Raw genomic sequence first — 19,286 nt, 5'->3', positions numbered from 1 at the left:
AAATAATACAAACTCGTTGCCTTTTGGAGCTTGTAACACTAGCAAAATTAAAGAGGTAATCCTGTGAACACAGTTGTTGCTATGATAGCATTAAAAGCATGCAATAGGATTTAAACAGCAAAACCCTAAGCAAAATACCCCAGAAAGCAGAAGGAAAACATATGGCATAAATTGAATTAAGTTTCTTTAGATTATATCTATTTGACGTTTGCAACAAAAACTAGTAAGCCAGTTAGGGAGCAGGCCTCAGGATTATGGATCCAGTCCTGCCAACACTGACGTACGTGCATTAACAGCATTAGCCATTCCAGTAAATTTAAGCACCTAATTTTAGTGTTTGAGGGACTGATGTCTTTGGTAGCTATCAGCCAGCTGATATCTCATGAAAGAAATAGAAAACAAATCAATTTAGGAATAAATGTGTTTACAAATAATACTCTTTATATTTTGTGTATTTCCTCCCCAATTATATTTTATTACTTGGAATAAGTTGCTAGGCAGCATTACGCTGTTGGCGATAGCATCTCATAAATGAAAATTGACAGTTGCAAACAGTGAAACATTGCAGCTATATCTAAGCAAAAGAAATCTTAGCGTTTGCTAGCAGATGTGATTTTGTGCAACAGCTTTTCTGTGGATACACAGGCTTAGGAAAAATAATATTTTGTGGAATAGTTCAGGTTGAAAGGGAGGTCACCTAGTTTAACCAAGCTCCTGCTCAAAGCAGGGCCAGCTGTGAGATCAGACCAGCTTGCTCAGGGCCTCATCTGGTTGCATCTTCAAAACTGCCGGAGACAAAAAAAACTCACTGCTTGATCAGATTTCAGATATTCCATAATGAGTAAAAGAATTCATTAAATATTCATTTTGAGATGATGGTTTAAAAAAGGTCATAAAATGTCATTTAGAAATTTAGAATTAAACTTCAGACCCAAAGGAAGATTTAATCATTGAGGCATAGGATACAAGTCCTGAACTGCTATATTCCTGCTTTGTTGCTCTCTAGCCACAGGGCATCTGAAGTCCTTAGTCATCTTAATAGCTGTTACCACAAAGTTTTCCAGTAATCTGAAGTTCTGCTCTGCACATGCTGAGAAGTACCCCAGTCTTGTCAGGGCTCAGCGTGATTGAAACCAGTCCAGAAACCAGGCACTCTTCCATCTGTCTACTCTATATGGCTCAGTCTGATAGGCATTCTCATTTGGCAGCATGGGACCGTAATGAAAATCATCGTGGAGCAACATCGGATTAATGACTGTCAAAGAAGATCAGTTAATATTCGTGACTAATTTTGATTGGGATGGTTTACAAAACTCATTCTCAAGTGTCAATAACTAGTGTCAACATTGACAAACTGAAATAAAGGACATGGAATATGGTTTTCAAAGTTTCAAGCCTTGAACAGAGTTCTGAATCTACAACTAGTACATATATATTTGGTTTGGGTTTTGAAAAGTAGTGAGTACTCTGAAGAGAGGCAATAATGGTCTCCCCCTCCCTCCTTTCTCTTTATTTCTCTCTCCCTCCTTTGTTTTTGGTTTAATAACAAGCAGCAGGTCCCAGTGCAAGACAGAGCCTTGAAACCACACAAGAACAGTTGCTGTTGCCTGGAGAATCTGGTGTGCATATGTTCAACTCAAACGTTAAACCTGAGTTATTGCTATTTTGTCTCTAAAAAGTCAGTAATACACATTTTTAAGTTTACCATCCTTAGAAACAACTCTTCAGTCATAAAGACAAGAATGGGCTTTCATTATTTGAAGTCTAGCATTACTCGTTCTAGTAGCTAGGTTACAAAATATGAAAATCATTAAAATTCATTATTTTAATGTATTTGCCACTATTTTAGATTTTGTCAGGTTCCCAGCAGCAAGCAACATTGTCACTTTGAAAGGTAAGACAGAGTTTGATCACAGGATGATAGTTTATGTTGAAAAATGACATGCCCATTTACTTTCCTTGCTTGGCTTCTTCAACAACACTGTTTGTTATCTTGGATTACATCAGACCTTGAATCACTTTCTGAAATAAGTGCTAAATAGTTAAGAATATAATAGTATTTTTTTTAAACATACTGTTATTGCTGGCTTTCTGAACTGTCTTGCAACCTCATGATTAAAAATCTCATGCTGCCTTAAGGCCTTCATAAAAACAGGGTATTACTGTTGTTTTGGGGTAACTAGTAAACACTAAACAAACAAAAGACCTACCTATTCTTTAAAGTTTCTTCTGGAACACAAAACAGTAAGTTAATGTTTTATACTATAGTGTATATATATACACTATACTATATAGTATATGATAGTATATATATCCTAGTAAGTGTGTATATAACTATATAGTATATATACTATATACTATAGTATATATAAGTATGCTATAGTATAAAACAGTAACATCTTGATTAATGCTAGCCTATGAACTGTTTGGATAGCTTATATTCACTACTATTCAGGCCAGCTACATTCAGGCTGGCTCAGTTTTAGTCTTGTTCTAACCTTGATCCTGTAACTTCAAATGCTATTTCTGTTCCCTGTGTAGTACCATCAGCTGCCCCAGATTTCATGTCATGTCAGCAAAATGTACACAAGATTTTCTGTTCTGCACAAGTCTGGCATATCCTGACTCTTGCTTGACTCCAAGGCTGCCATCAACTAGCACAGTAATAAACCTCAACAGTTGTATGCATTTCTGAGCTATTTCATTTAGAGAGATTTTAATTGCCTCCATCAAGTATTTTGGTCTGCAGATATTGAAGTGGTTTGTTACAGGTTAGATCTGTACAGTAATCTAGTTTAGTCATTGTTTCTCAGTAACAGAAGTGATGAAAAAGCTCTGTAAGTTTCCAAGTCTCCTCATTCCACATTTTATGGAGAAATAATAACTTGTGGGATCTTTGGGATTTTAAAATTCTGGTTAATTTTATATAATTGCTATGTAAGTGAATGGTTTGGCAATCCCTCCAGTGATATAAACTGATGGTGTTACTGTAATGGTTTCCATGAAGGAAAACACAGAAGGATTATTTGATAAATTTTGGTGGTCTCCAGTTATTTTTTAAGCTGACACTGTTCACTGGATGTGCATTTTGCCTTGTTCTGTTTGATTAAATAATAAGCTTTAAAAATAACATGCAGTTTTGGTTTGCAAACCCAATGGCTCAATTTAAGTGACAGCAAAATTAAACTGGCCACTAAGAGTCCATAACAAAGTAGTAGGAAGAGACCATCTGCCTCCCCACACCAAATTAAGTGTTGCTTAGCAGCACAGTATGTAATCATATAGTCACAGAATAGTTGGGGTTGGCAGGCACCTCTGGATATCCTCTAGTCCAACCCCCCTGCTCAAGCAGGGTCAGCTAGAGCACGTTGCCCAGACTGTGCCAGTCAGGTTTTCAGCATCTCCAAGGATGGAGACTTTGCAACGTCTCTGGGCAACCTGTTCCAGTGTTTTTTTGATCAACCTAACAGTAAAAAAGTTTTTTCTTATGTTTTTTTCTTACATTTCTTATAGTTTAATATTATTTTAATTTGCTTTAATACAAAAATCTGGCACAATTAAAGTTAAGATATTGCTTGCCCCTAAAAATCCACTGCCTATGAATTACCTGATCTGGCCCCAGGTCTTGCAACTTTATTTTCACACATAATATTACATCGCACTTCTTCACAGTTTGGAAGGCTATGAAAATAGCCTTCCCCAGTTTGGATAGGAGATTACACTACTGATTCCTTTCCCAGCAAATAAAACTGCGGGAGAAAGGCTTATCCCGATCTCTTACCATACCACTCACTGCAGACTTTTAATAAGAACACTAATAGTGATCTATTTAAACTGAGGTTCAAGTTTGCATGTGTTTAGCATTTTCTCGATTCCACCTCTTTATTTGAAGACATTTTTTGTCTGACAAATGTTACTTAAACCTATTGCCTACCTTTCAAAAGGTTGTTCCATACTGGTGGTATATTCCAGCTCTTCCCCTTATCAGTATCATGTTGGCTTTCTCCTCTCTACCTTTACTCTGCACATAGTGATATTACAATATGTAAATTATATGTGTACCAATGCGTACCAAACACCTACGTGTCTGAAGCCTTAGTCTGAAACTCTGCCAGATAGGAAAAGTAACATTTTATGAACACTCTAATTTGTATAGATGCATGTAATCCACTAGAGAACAAAGCTCTTTGGGATTATGTGCAGGGGTGGCTAAAATGAAGTGAGAAGTCCTCAAGACAGGGTCTCAGATTCTTATTTACAGTGAGATTGACTCCTTTTAAACTGACTTTACAGTCCTTTTGGGAGCCACTTAGCCCACATCTAGTGTGTGTGTGTGTATATATATATATATATATATATACACACATTCATATACACACAAACATCCTAGGCTTAAATGATTAAATTGTTGCTCTGAGCATAGATTAAGCCACAGTAAGGAAGCATCCAAATATTGTATTAGAGGCATGTACATATGAAAGCAATTACAAAGCTTAAGCTCTGGGTGCACATTTTAAATACTCCACCCTTGGGCTGTGTAACTGTGCCTTCTCCAAATTTAAAAGGTCCAGAGCCAAAATGTGCATATTACTTAAAACCTTGACAGATGTAAATAAATAAAAAATAAGGGAGTGATAAGGTCAACAAATCATGATAGATGTTTTCTCCATGTACATTTGAAGTTATAGCTTCCAGAATGCTTGAAGGTCTTATGAACACCTATCACCACCAGTCTGCACAGGAAAAAAGGCAAAGAACAGATGGCAGCATTTTAGTGTTTGAATTAAAGATAAATCTAGTGCCAAAAGGGAATCACTATTGTTTCAAATTCAGGGCTTTCTATTTATTCTTCTCTAACTAACTGCAGACTTCTAGCAGTACAATTTTTGAAAATTACAATGTTCTTAAACGTGCTCCCTTTTTGAATCTAAAGGGTTTAATTTTTTTATATAAATTTGAAAAGAAATCACACAGAACACATAGTGCTGCATTAAGCAAAATTCAAAATTCAAGCATCCTCAAAAATAAAGGCTTTGAGCCTGCCAACTTTACTTACCTTTTCACTGGATTCACCAGTCAAATGCATGAGGTTAGTACAACTATAAGCATGTGCAAGACTGAAGCCAACAGATCAGTCTTAATACAAGATCTGTACCGGCTGCATTGCATGAGAAAATTCTGTAGTATGTTTTCAATGTGAAATATACTATAAAATGTGGCAACACTTGTTAAAAATTAGTATATAATATGCAACAGCTACATACAGAGCTGTGAGATTTTTTTCCTCCTCATTCCCCTTACTCATGTTTTAGGACAAAATTATGAGTCATATAGAGGCTAGTATACTACAAGTGAAGTTCTTCACAGCTTCAAGATAATCTATTAAAATAAGACAGAAGTCTTATGTTTTAATAGTCATTTGGAGTCATGTTTGTTTTTAACCTGTTTATCTTCAAGGAGTATGTATAAAATATATATATATTAAATTATATTAAATGTTTATTTACCAATATGCTAGAAGAGTTTTTTACAATCATCTCCTCTTTTGTGTTTCACTGAAAGTTTATATCTTAATAAAATAGGTACTTGACTGAAAACTAGGTTTCAAGGGTTCCTTTGGCATCTATAAGACCAGAAGAGCAAAGTCAAAAATTTGATGCATTGTTTGCAGGAAGTTCCAAGAGGATTGCTAACTGAACTCAAATTGTATGTTTGAGTTCACAATGTTAAATGTAAGACAGCTAATTATACTTTTGGGAAAGGCAGCATCTGAGTCATAGAACTTTTAACTGAATCTTAAAATGTTTTCTACAACAATATAATCTGTGGCATACCAAATATCTAATATGAAAATAAAACCAAAAAGTTATTCATTCTGAAAAAGCTGCTAAGGGCTGTAATCTACAGTATGGGCTCTGGAACCAGTGTAAGTCTCCTCTGTCAGCTGCCTGCTTCAAAAATGCAGATGTGTGTGTAGACTAGGACACCTATACCATACCATCTTTTGAGATGGAAGTTTAGTTTCTTTAAGAGCTTTCCATCCCAGAGACGTATTGGGCAATCAGCAGTTTCCCGGGGGGAACCAGTGGGGTTAAAAAGGGTTGCAACTTTTGCATAGCATAAAGAAATGGACATGACCATTCCTGCCAAATTTCACTCATTTAGAGAGAGTATCCCTCATTTTAGCCTAATCTTAAGGCACTTGCAAAATCTCCCACTCATATGATGAAGTGTTTTAATGAGGCATTAGGAAACAGCTAACTCATAATATTTTTTAATTTGCAGTCACTCAAAGTGGCGCAGGCTGGCAGCCTCCAGGGTCACACAGTGCAATGCTTCCAGCAGGTAACCCGTGGGGAAGGAGGGGAGGGAGGTACCTGCACAGRCAGGAGGGAGGTCCCCCAGCAGCCAGGCAGGCATGTCCCGGGATGCTGCAGCTCAGCCAGAGGCAGCTGGGGAGCACCAGTCCTCTCCCCTCACCAATGCACTTTTCCCCAGCCACATTACGCAGATTATCCCAAACAGCCATCTGTCAAAGGACACGGGCATACACATACCTCAAATATTTACGGTGCCTGTACTTGGAGAATGAGACAGTTCGCTCACATCTGTGAACAGGCCACTTTTAAAACATCAAAATAAACCATCTGGCTGTGCAACTGTTTCTAATTACTTCCCTGCCTAGACTGTAAACTTCGGGGTTTGGCACCGGCCTCCCTCCCAGAGCGCTGCCCAAATCCAGCTCCCAGGCAGCTAATCAGAGCCACTGCAGCACAGGGGGAACAGCCCCAGAGCCGGGCTCAGCTGGCTCAGAGCTCTCTGCACACCCAGCAGGTCTGTCTGTCCGTTCGTCCGTCCGTGGGTCTGCTGCGAGAGCGCTCCAGGTGCGGTGCAGCTCAGCACAGCTCGGACCATGAACACCCAGGGGCTGCCGGGACTGGTGCTGCTGCTGGCCACCTTGCTGCCCTGCCTGCTGCCAGCTGTGCCGCCAGCTGCCCCCCTGGCCCTGCGGTAAGTGCGGCTCCAAAGCTACCCGGGTGGGTTGCAATCGCTTGGCAAGTTGCTACAAATGTAGATGGGGGGCTGAGGAGGGAGTGGTGGAGTGGTTTGCGAGCTGTTCTGCCTGCTCAAAAGTCACACCGAGACAAGGTGTTGTGTTGCTTAGAGCCTGAACAGGTCTCATGCAAACTGCAGAGTTTTTGCAGAGATGTATTTCGTGTCCCAGGTGCAGATCTTTAATGCAGTGAAGGGGGAAAGGTGAAAAGTGAGGATACTGTTAACTCTTTATGCCCAAACCTTGAAATTCTGCTGCCTAAGTAGAGCAGGAGCCTAACCACAAAATCTTGTGTGTTCCTGCATTTTGGTGCAACAGCACAGTGAGACACACTTTCCCATTGCACTTTCCCTCCACCATTGCCAACACCTGTCTGCTCTTAGAGCCAGCAGCTCTTTTGCTCCAAAGTCCACAAAACCTTATGTCTGAGAAGTGCAGGTATTAGTAATCTGGATCCTCAGTATTCCCTAGCGTTGTGAACACCTATTTTTGGCACCTAGCCTTGACCAATCCTTTATTCTGTTAACCTACATCCCAGTTCCTGATAAGACAACATGTGATTTTCCCTGTGTGTCCTGCATATCCTGATCTATGTGCTCCAGTGTGTGGCACAATTGCATGGCAGAGCTGCAGATATTCATATTAGCACCTGCATACTGCTGAATTTAGCCAAACTCCAGCCACAGACTATACCATTACATGAAAATCAATGATTATTTCTCTTTCCTGTTCTGATGAAAGCATAAAACCTATATATTTGTCAGTGAGAAGAATGCAAAAGGATTACTTTGGCAAATGTATTGTGTTAGAATCAGCTATTGCTTTGCTCTTTGGTATCATACATTCCAGTTACACTACCTAGAAGTCTGGATATATGTGTCTCTTTTCTAAACCTATCAGAATAATTCATATCAAAACGTTTCATAATCGAACTATACATGTATATGCATATATACCCAGATATGCATAATGAAAAAGAGGATGAGCCTAATGTAGATTTGCAAAGTAATTAAAATACAACATTTGCATTCCCACAGGTGTCAGTGAGATTTCTGATGAAAGGGAAGAAAATTGGGTGATTTGAGACAAGTAGTACCTTTACAACCATAAATAAACCTGTGGCGTCGAAAGCAATTTTCTGTGGAGTGGCTAAAGCCTTGGCAGCAGGGGTGGTTTCATCAAGCCGAGCTCTCACTGGTTGTGAGCTGCAGCACCTGCCTTTGACCACAGCTTATTCTCTTTGCTGTCCTCCGCAGGAGCAGTTTGGGTAGTCCTTCCTCATGCCGGCTGTCCCAGACTGAGTCAGAGCTCAGGTGCCGTGTCCCAGAGGGAAAGCTGTGCAGTGACAGAGGCAGATGTGACTGTGGAGTCTGCATCTGCCAAGTGACTGAGTCCGGCAAATACTATGGTCCACTGTGTGAGTGCCATGACTGGGTGTGTGAGATCTATGATGGGAAGACCTGCGCAGGTAAGGAAGCCACAGAAACTGGGAGACTTTTCTAGTGTCCTCAAGCAGACAGGGTCCTGACATCTCCATGCCTTCATTGCTGATGGCTAATAGCTTCCTATGGTAACTGAAGCTTTAGAAAATCAAGAGTATGTGTTATAACTTAGAAATATGTTGGGAATACAGCACACTGCTATAGTAGAGACATGGTTATACATGTGTTCCTGAACCATGACTCTAAATGGGTTTGTTGACACATCCAAGGATTTCACCAGGTCAAAGAATACAAGTCAAGGCACTGCCTGTGCCACAAGATGGGACTCTGCCCAGAGTGAGCTTCATCTGCAGAAAGGGCGAAACTAGGAGATGCTTTTGGTTGGAGGCTCTGCAAACTATGCTTTGAATCCAATTCAGTGACCCAATTTTGCTTGCTTTTTTCATGTACTATTGCTGCATTTCAACTGCTCACACATGCAGTATTTACCAAGGCTGTAAACTAGCTCTGAACAATCAAATTTTTCTTGTAATTTTTTTCTTCTCCTGCCATGAGGAAGAAGGCCTGCTGCAACAGGTATCACATGGAGGGTTTCCTATGAGGGTGTATAAATAAGAAAACTCTATTTTTCTCCAAGTAGAGATAATGCTATTCAAATGGAGACTTAAAATAGTCTAATTGCATTGTGGTTTCAGAGATCTGTCTATTGATCCTGTATTGTGGGACAGAGTTTAGTCCCTTCCAGTTGTTGGAACATGTCACTTGGTTTGCATCTAAACATTATCACTCTTTCATCCTTCCAGCTGTCTTTACTTAAGTTTCTAGGCTGTTTTTGTCAGATTTTGGATTTTTTTGTAAGCAGCTGTAGAATAGAATTTTAGAAAAGAGCAGAGAGAAGAAATGCCATCACATTCCTAAGGGGATTCAGTCTGGAGCTCGATGAAAGGAGCCATAAGGGTACTTCATTTCTGGTGTCCCTGCTTAAACAGCTTTACCAGATTCACACAAACGTGTCATCTTTTCAGGCCAAAAACTGCAATTAGGTCAATGGGAATGTTACAGGAATTCTGCTAGTAAGAGGATAATACAAATGCATTCCAGCAGTGGGTTTGGCAAATTTTGTAGGAAAAAAGAGCAACTTATTTTAGCAACAATGTAACTAAGAATAAGAAGTCCAATAATAACAYGAAAAGATCAAGAATGGTTTATAAGAAAAATATTTGTATTTGGCACCTATGACTCTGGAGTTTTGTGGAGAAACTGATCTGTAGGCTCTCTAGTGAGCAATGTAAGTCTAGTTACATAAGTAATATTAGAGGTCCACTGCTCACTTCAGTGCTTTGTTGTCTCAACAGTGAATTTTCTGCTTGGTGTGATTTCAGTAAATTTGGTGATTGTTGCTGGGGCAATTTTTTGAAAGCTCCTCTGATTTCAATATTCTACTACAAATTCAACTATTATAAAGTTTTATCTCTGTTTAATTTCCCTGTTAATGTCATGAGCAGTGACCGAAAGTTTTGTCAGTGCTTTGGTGGGAAGGGATTCTGGTAGGATAAACAAAACTGAGACACTTCTAACAATAATTTTTAGAATTTGTGTAGCACTTCATGCAGCAGTTCAGAGATGTGAACATTAACTGATTAACTGTTTTTAAAAAACAATTTTTCTAGTTGTCACCTTTTCTTCTGAAGTACTGAAGCTATGATACCACTGAGATGTCAAAAAATTTAAATTCACTCCATTGGAAAAAAAAAGTAGTATAAATTTCAGTACAAAGTTATGGGGAGGGAAACAGCTATTAAAGGCCTAAGGTTTTGCTTGTTTGGATTGCTTTTTTGTTAACATTACTGAAAGCCCAGATGAATATTTTGGAGTTCAGGGTTGCTCAATATTTCAGGAAAGCAAGCCCCAGATAACTTCTTCAGGGCCGAGTAGCAGGATCTAGACTGGAACTGTGGAACTCCTAGCTTCAGGCTGTACTCTCAGCCCTCTTCCTTTTTTGCCCCCACATTTTTAGTCAGTTAACTAGTTAACAGTTAATTTTAGTCAGTTGTATGTATATGGGAGGAGGGGAKAGTAGAAAAGGCAATTGGACATGCTATATCTGGCAGGAGACTGGTCCTTATGATGTATGACTAAACCAAAAAAAAGAAAAAAGGCAAAGTTGCAGATGTACTGCCCTGTCACATGGTTGGCATCAGTATATACTGATCCTCAAAGACCAACATGACTGCCCTTCTTTTCCTTTCAGTGCTGTGGTCTTTTATGGCAGATCTGAGAAATGTTTTCAGTAATTCAGTTTTAATACATCAGTTCTTCTTGTATGTATGCCAAGGATGGGGAATTTCACTGTCTTGTTTTCTATTCAGAGAGCAAACTTTGCACTGGTATATATTTTTATATATTTGCACTGATATATATATTTGCAGTGTAATATTGCTGTTACATTCATTCACAGTACTCTGTGTGAATCTATCATTTATGCATCCAAAAATATCTTGTTTCTTTCTTTCACCACTCTTCTTAGGCAAATGACATATATTTCAGTAGAAAGAACAATCTGTGTTGACTGCGACTGATCATTCAGTGAAACATGTCTTCTGATATTTCTTAAGCCACCAAGCAAAATGCCCATATGCCACATACTTTCCTTTCTTTGTAACCTTGAGCAAATCTTTTGACTCTATGATGAAATCGTATTTCCTTTAGGTGAAGAGCCAAAATGTATTGCTACAGTTCTATTCCTGTTTTTTTTTTTTTTTTTGCTATTTTTAATTCGATATTTATTGCACTATTTCATTGGTAGTCCCTCTGGATGAGTACAATAACAATAACTGCACAGTAGTACCACATGCAGAACTTCTAGATGCTAATTGAATATTCCTCTAGAGAGCTGTGGTATCTGAGACTAATGCTGCTTCAAACAAACTACTTTTCAACCTGCCAGAATGATGTCTTTTCCAAGTGACTGGTATCTAATCACCGGTGATGTTGGTATTCCAAGTTGGACAGCCATGGCTGTTTGTGTCACTAGTGCCACAGATAACTGTGTTTCCCTGTCAGTCGATCCATACACACCTTCATTTCCCTCTCCCATCCCAAGCTAAACAAAACACTTAGTTGCTCAATAGGCAGCTCATTATCTTCAAGGCACTTTCTCAGTCAGATCCACCTTTTGCACCAGTAGCTGGACAGCCATATTCTGAAGAGGGAAGGCCTGCGGGATAGAAGAAATGTCCATCTGTTTATGATTTGCTTTTTCTCATCACCCTATATAAACAACAGAAAAGAGATTATGCTATGACTAATAAAGAAGAAGAGCAGTTTTGAATGTCTCAATCCTTTTACTCTCTTTTGAGACTTGTCTGCTGTATTTCCCTTTCATAATGTTTCCAGATGCTTTGGAGAGAATTATGTTTTTGGGGGGTTTTTTTGCATTTTATCTCACTGGGTTTGATAAAGCAATAGGTGATTTCTCATGGAGTTAATAACAAAGCAGATGAGAGAAATGAAGTGCTGTAGTGTGAGTCACTGAGTGCRCTGTCTTCCTCAGTGGCCTTTTCTTCTGCCTGCTCTACACTCTTCATGGAGTGTAGAGGAAAGAAGAGCAGAGTCCCAGTACTGTAATTCTGTTTGCAACATTGGTGATATCTTTATTTTGTCATTTGCTGATGGTCTTCAAGGAAGAGATGAGCTATGAGAAGGATGATTGCAATATGCTGAATCAAAATCCCAAAGGATTTATGTTTCATTCACGGCAAACAATTTACTTGTTGCTGTTTATTTGCAAATAGTAGTTTTGACTTCAGCCAGTTTTGTATTGCCTCAGTGCTTTCTTAGCAGTAGTGGAATCTGTGTTAGGTGCAGAGAAAAATGGAATGCAGCAGTAATATGTATTAAAGAGCCACTCAATACCTATTTTTATGTGCTTTTGCAGTATATGGGAAAATATGGAGTGATATTTGAGTGAAATTTTTTTTCTTTAGTTAACCTTTTTATGTGCCTGTGATTAAAGAAGATTGAAGAAGGAAACTAAACTAGACTTTCATGGCCAACTGGAGTGGTCACTGCTATTTCAGTCAAAGTGCCACAAAGTGAACACTCTAGGTGTTCGTAGAGAATGGATCGCAGAAACTGTCAACTGGAGTGTGAGACGGTATGATTTTGCTTCTCATAGTTAATGAGAACAAAGGGCAAATACAATCCTGTGACAGCAAAAAAAAAGAGTACAAAATAAGAAAATGGCTCTTTTTTCTCACAACTATATTGATTATTTTTCCATAGTTATTAAGATTTTATAAATAATTTCTCCCCTTCCAAACTGAAATACTTTTTGCAGTTCCTGAATAATAGTAACACTGCATGATTTGCCACTGMCATAATCCATTGCTAAGGGAATTTCATGGCCTCTGTTGATGCCAGTGACAGATTTTTCTATCTCTTTCTCTAAAGCTGTAGATGCTGTAAGTGCCATACCTATTTTAAGACTAGGTCAGAAATTTAATGGCAGTGTTTGTTGTAGGTTTCTGCAGCCAGAAGTGTTATCATAGTTATATGAACAGAAAAATATCAAAAGAAAAATATGAGTGTGATTATTTTCAACTCTGTAAGGTTTCAGAATGTAAGCTAACTTATGCTGAGAAAACAAGTGAAAAATTGAATTGACAAGGAGTAGATGTAGAAATACAAGAAAAATCCAAATTACAGCATTGTAATATGTAGTTATGCATCTGTGTAAGTTCATTAGATGTATGCTCCTACCTAACAGGTGGAAGATGGTTAGATAATTAAGAACGGGATTTTGAGAATGTTTTGAGCTGAGGTCTGTTCTTTGTGTGAAAGATGCAATCTTTTTTAGGCTGAGCTATGTTACTTGAGTTGGAAGTGCTCTAACAACCATATCCTTGTATTCATATTGAGGTGAGGTCTGAAATGCTGCTTTTTCATTGAGCAATATTTCTTGCTAAAGGCATGTAGAAAAGCCAGTCTTTGGCCTTCATTGATTGCCATTTGATCTGGAGTAAAACTCAAAGCCCTGGATTTAGACAGAACAGGTCTAAACCTTTTCTGTATCAGAGACCATATCTGCCAAAATTCAGCTGTGGGACATGTGATCATTTGAGACACACAGCCTCTTAAAATGACTAAATTAAAAATAGGACAGGAGGCTACTGATAAAAATGGAAGTTACAATTCCACTCTGACTTGGTTTGCCTTAGTCTGGATTTTTGAACTTGACTTCAAGTGACATTTCCTCCTGGATCAGAGATTTGTACGTGTGAAAATAGCATATGTGTTAATTTCAAAACAGGTCCCCCAGGTTCTGGTAGGAGTGAAATTGTGATAGCATAGACCTCACTGTGGACTAGTTACCTTGGTAAGTGTATGTGGTCCCAGGCAGGTTTACAAAACACAAGCTAAATCCTGTATTATTCTTAGCTTTATGCTCTTGGTACCTGAGCTAGTTAAATTTAAGCAGCCTTGGTTACACTTGCAAGTGCTGTAGTTCCAAATGCAGTGTGTAGGTTCATGACAGTGACAAGTGAGGAGGCATGAGGAGGAAGCCCGGAGAGAGGCTCTGTAACAAAGATTACTGGGAGGGAGGCATTTCAAAATGTCTTATTAAATGCTTTGTTTTTATATACCTAAGTGTCAATTTGAGCACCTTTAGTACTTCGGCTCTTTCAAACTAAAGCACTCATATGCATATATTACTTATAGAAAATATGTGCTAATTTAAAAACTGAAAGTGAATACAATGGATAGGTGGAAAGAGAAGCTTTTTGTAACGTCTATGGAAACTGGAATGCAGGCCCCCAGGCCATCACGAACACAAAAAGCAGGGATGAGAGCAGCATTTCCTTCACCTTTTGCCCTTCTTTAGATTAGAGTGACAAGCTTATCTGTTGCAGTGAAAAAGCAAACCTTTGCGCAAGTTTTGGCGATGTAAATAAGTGTTCTGAAATGTGTTTGAATTTTTGTTATTCATGGGCTGCTAATGAACTGAGAACTTTCTTTTTATTTTGAAAGCATGCCCTTTATGTCAAAACTGCTTTCACAAACTGAACCCATTTGTGAACACTTTTGTTTCATTTTCATTAATGTGAGAAAGAAATGGATGATAGACAGGTGTACTTAATGTTTCAGAAGAGTGTATTAATGATCTTACCTACTTCATCAGTGGATGGGTTTCACTAAGTGTTCTTATGACAGCCTTGTCAGATGAACTGACTGGACTGGTAAGATTTTCTATGCCTGTTTAAAGTTTTATTGTTGATAGCTGGTCCTGTAAAGGAGCTTCAAACCATCCACCCCTTCTGTAATTGGGCTGCAGACCTTTTAGAATAGGTGTTTCCAGCTGCTTTGTCCTAACCGGCAACATCTCTCTGATTTAAAATGTTTTGACAGGTTTTCTTAGGAGGAAAGAACATGTTAGTAGTGCTGTCCCAGGAATAATGGCAATTTAGGCCTAAAAAAGACTAGTGGGGCCCATGAAAGACCCCAAAGTGTATATGTGGTATTGGATCAAACCACTGTTTTGACTAGAGTGTATGATAGAGGAAGATCATGTTACATTGTGGTGCCACACAGACGTATTGCCAGAGTCAAATCCCATTGGGAACTGTAAGGATTATGAAGAATAAGGCAAAGGTGAAGGAGCTGGGATTTGAGTGTTTGTCAGCTCTTCTTTTTTCCTAGAAAGAAGGGATTGTTTTGGCCCAAACCACTTGCAAAATCTGCACATAATAATAAGCCCAGACTGAGAAGAGACATATCCAGACTCCAGTGAGGTGTTTTCCTCCACACCTTTGTTCCACGTATCAGTATGCAATGAAAAAAATGCTTCTTTTTTTAAAAAAAATATTATTTTAAAATACTATTCTAAAGCTTTCTTTCCTAATGAAAGCCCCTATTTTCAGATGGAGATTTGTGAGGAGATGCATATGGAGTGGGGCTGATATAGCAACTGAAGTAGTTGCATGATCAGATTCTCATATGAAGAAGAATAAAGCTTCAGATGAGTTCAATTGTAGTTGCACCTGTTTCCTTTCTTGAAACAGCAATTACATTCCTAAAGCTCCAAAGACCTGCTTCATTCTTCTGCCTGCCTACCTGAATAGTAGCAGTGATATAATCCAAGGATTTTTCCTATCAGTGGCTTGAAGAGTGGCAGTCAAAGTCTTCTGAGGGCCTCTTATGGGGAAAGAGAACAGGAATGCCAACTCTGACACTGGCAGAAGTGAGCTGAGTAATAGCTTTATGATTTGGAAAATGTTAGTCAGACACTAACACCTTGGCAGCAGCATACAGCAGCAGCAGTTATATTTGGGGCACCTGGTCACAGTACTGTGTTCCTGAGGGCAGTGCTAAAGATGGGGAGGGGAGTGAGAGTGAGCTGCAAGAAGATCCTTCTTTCCCTAAGACTGACCTCCACAATCCACCTTTCTGAATTACGCTTTTTTTCCAGTCTTCCGGTACTAGCCACTCTAGTTCAGGCTTGTAAATCAGGTGCTTTCTGTTACATTAAATATTTGGGACATTAACCTAGATGATCCAGAGTGAAGAGTTGGAGGCTGCTGAAACTCCTTTTATGTATTTTCTTTCTGTTTTGCATGTAAGTTCTTATTTATTTAAATGTATATATTAAAAGAAAGTTACTTAAATTTTAAAGTTGGTTGCTTGGCTAAGAAATCTTGGTTAAGAAATGCTAACTCTGACTCTTTAACTCTAATGAAGTCTTGTGCATTTGTGTAGTGATATATCTTTTAATTTTTTTTTCATTATGGATTTCTCCAGAGGACTTGTGCTTCATTTAGGACAGGAGGGAAATGATATCTTCCTTCAATTTGAAATGTTCATACAAACTTTGTAACATGTTTAAAGCAAGTTTTAACTGTTAATCATTTAACTTAGTTTATTCATTTGTCTGAAAAGTAAAGATGATGTATGGCAAAGTGGTATGCTGTCATGTAACAAAGTTTTTTTCACCCTGTATTTCCTCATTCGAAGTGTAATAAAATATCTTGTTTTGCTTACAGAAAACAACTGTATATTTGATAAAGTGAATGGCATAGCAAGCAGACTAAGTCTTAAAAGCTAGAAGCCTCTCTCCCTAAGGAAAACCTCTTCCTCTCTCTTCTCTCCACTTCCTGAAAGACCCAGGCTCATTTCTCGCCCCTCCTTTCCACTTCTAGGAAATTCTGGGATACAGCTAGAGCTGGTGCATGGTGTGAAGGGCTTTTCAGCAGATAAAGATACAGGCATTTTTTTGTAGATGTGAATAATGAATGGCACTTGTCTGTGAAGAAGAGGTAAATTTACGTAATCCAATCTATTTCTATGTCTGTATGTCCTGGGGACTAGAAAAAAAACCAAAAAAACTTAGTATTAAAAAGACTTAACTTGTACATTTTGTAGACAACTAAACACTTGTAGACAACTACAAGTCCACCTATCTGATTATTGACTCATAACAGGAGCAATTCCTTTTACTTTTAAACTAATAGCATATCTGGATGTCTAAAATACCTTTCTATCATGAATAACCTATTTTTCAAGGGAAAAGTAAAGCTTAACCACTTTTTTGTTTTTTTTCATATAGCCACATGATAATTATCTTGTTTATTTTGGGGAATCTTGGAGACACTCAGCTGTAATCTCTCTTTCCCTCTACACTGGGTTTACTGGGCTCTTAGGGACCACAAACTAATGATAAGATCAGCTGATAATGCAGTACATGTACAAGCAGGATAGATGCCTCCCTTTCAGAGCAGAAGGCAAGCCTCACTTCAGATGATGTGAAAATCTCTAGGAGATAGCACTGGATAATAATGAGTATAAACATCCAACTCTTACATAGCATATTTCTTTGCAGAAGGTATATATTTTTCTTCTGATCCTGAAGAGGGGAAGCTGAGGGTCAGAGATTAAAATATGCCTCCTGGTCATCTTTGACCTATGGTGAGACTCAGAAGAGAGCCCAAATATCTGAGTCTGTCTCAGGGACTCTCAATCCACCAAGTCCCCACCAGACACAGTGCAAGTATAAAATATGATAGCATGAAGATTATCACTTCAGGCTCTGTCAGAAAAAAAAAATTCTGTGTACAGATGATAAGAGTAATTTTTCATGCAAATAATAGTCATGTATTTCTTTTCCAAAGAACTGTTCTCTGCATTACATACTACTAAATTGTTGATTCCTATGCATCATTATTCAAATCAGAGTGGCTTTGAGTTATGAAAGCACTCCATGTATATCTGGCTTAAAACTGTTCCATCTATAAAGAAGGAGATGAGGTTATAGCAGGGCAATTCCACAGATAACCAATCAGCCACCAAATTTGCTCATTCAGAATATTTTGCAATAACTTTGATTTATCAAGCAAATGGTAAACCTTTTTAATGTTATTCCAGAATAGTAGGCTTTTAAACAGAAATAAATTCATATCCTTTTAAACTTACTATGAAAAGAATATAAGGAAAATGTTGACAATGTCAGGTGAAGTTACATGAGACCGTGTAGACAGTGTGCCAGAAAATACTTCAAAATCAGAACTTACACAGCCATGCACTGAAAGGTTACTGGAGAAGTTCTGTGCTTCCACTTAAGGGACAGGGAAGACCTGAAATTGAAAGGGACAACCAGTTTCATCTTATGAGCATACCTGAAGAAGAACCAAGTTATGCCAAAGAGCTGAAGAACAGTTGCTATTCTGTGACTAAAAGCCACAGAATATTTTGCAATGTGGTTCTTCTGAAAACTATTGCAGAACTGCACCTTTTAATCACTGTATGCTTCACATGTAGAAAACCATTCATGCTAGCTTTAATAACATATGGCACTTTAACAGTCTGCATGGACTTGGTTCTTTCTCAAGAAGTTTTTAAACTGGAAAGAACAGTGGCTATGAGTAAATTGTAGAATTGTAGTCTGACATTTAGTGATAAGGTCGAGACCTTTTATTACAGAATCACAGAAGGCAGTATTACAAATTTACTTGGCTTTTCAGACTGTTAGCTTTGTAGTCAGGTAAATTCTGTTGTAAGCAGATAACTAGTAAGAAATGTAAATAAAAGCATAAAATTGACATGAGACATTTCATTAGAGTTTTAGGACTGGTACTTCTAGTGACCATCACTTGAGAGAATTTCATTTCATTCTCACTTCCGTTTCAAGTCACAAATAATCTTCATCACAAACACAGCAAGTGTAATGAAGCACAGCACCAGGTTTGTGCTTGGGAAGAGATCTGGGTGACAGCTATCACTGAAAGAAAATTGCCCATCACCTCCACAGAGGGCAGTTTCTCTAGATGGGAACTGAGAATATAGGAGCAATTGCAGTTGAATCCAACTGTCTTCCATTTAGGTGGTTTCACATACAGTGTGTGTTTGCAGAAATTCTTCTGTTTAAGATAGAGTGTCCACGTTTCATTTTTGCAATTATCCTTTCTGAAAAGACCAGTTTTAGCTGCCCCATCAGCTCATTTAGCTTTATAAGACCTGGCTGACTCAGCCACTGCAGCTTAACCTAAGGCTAGCACACCATGGAGTGTCCTTAGAGCTCTTTCCCACTTACTGAATACCCATATGAGAACTACATAGAACAAGCTATTTTAAGTAACCTGTTCCTTAAGTAGCCCAAGATACAGTGATCTTTTCTATTCTTTCTCTCCCAGATTTGTCCCTCCCTTATTCCTAGGGCCAGTTTAGGCTTTAGGACATCATATTATGGTAAGAGAGACTGGATCATTTCCTACTCCCTTCTTTCTCAAGACTGCTTAATC

At 38.4% G+C, this 19,286-nt stretch overlaps 1 protein-coding gene across 1 annotated transcript in view; it reads left to right on the top strand.

Moving 5' to 3' along the window:
• The first annotated feature begins 6,913 nt into the window (after positions 1–6,913).
• The window catches only part of ITGBL1 (integrin subunit beta like 1), a 149,261-nt gene continuing 136,888 nt past the window's right edge, over positions 6,914–19,286 (top strand). The window contains exons 1-2 of the mRNA XM_026066556.1: positions 6,914–7,011; positions 8,311–8,522. Of these exons, the coding sequence (XP_025922341.1) occupies positions 6,914–7,011; positions 8,311–8,522 (310 nt within the window). The remainder of the gene's footprint in view (positions 7,012–8,310; positions 8,523–19,286) is intronic.

Source organism: Apteryx rowi, unplaced genomic scaffold, assembly GCF_003343035.1.
Source record: "Apteryx rowi isolate R43461 unplaced genomic scaffold, aptRow1 scaffold_242, whole genome shotgun sequence".
Taxonomy (NCBI): Eukaryota; Metazoa; Chordata; class Aves; order Apterygiformes; family Apterygidae; genus Apteryx; species Apteryx rowi.
The sequence above is the reverse complement of the archived record's forward strand: the minus strand, read 5'-3'. Positions and strand labels throughout refer to the sequence as shown.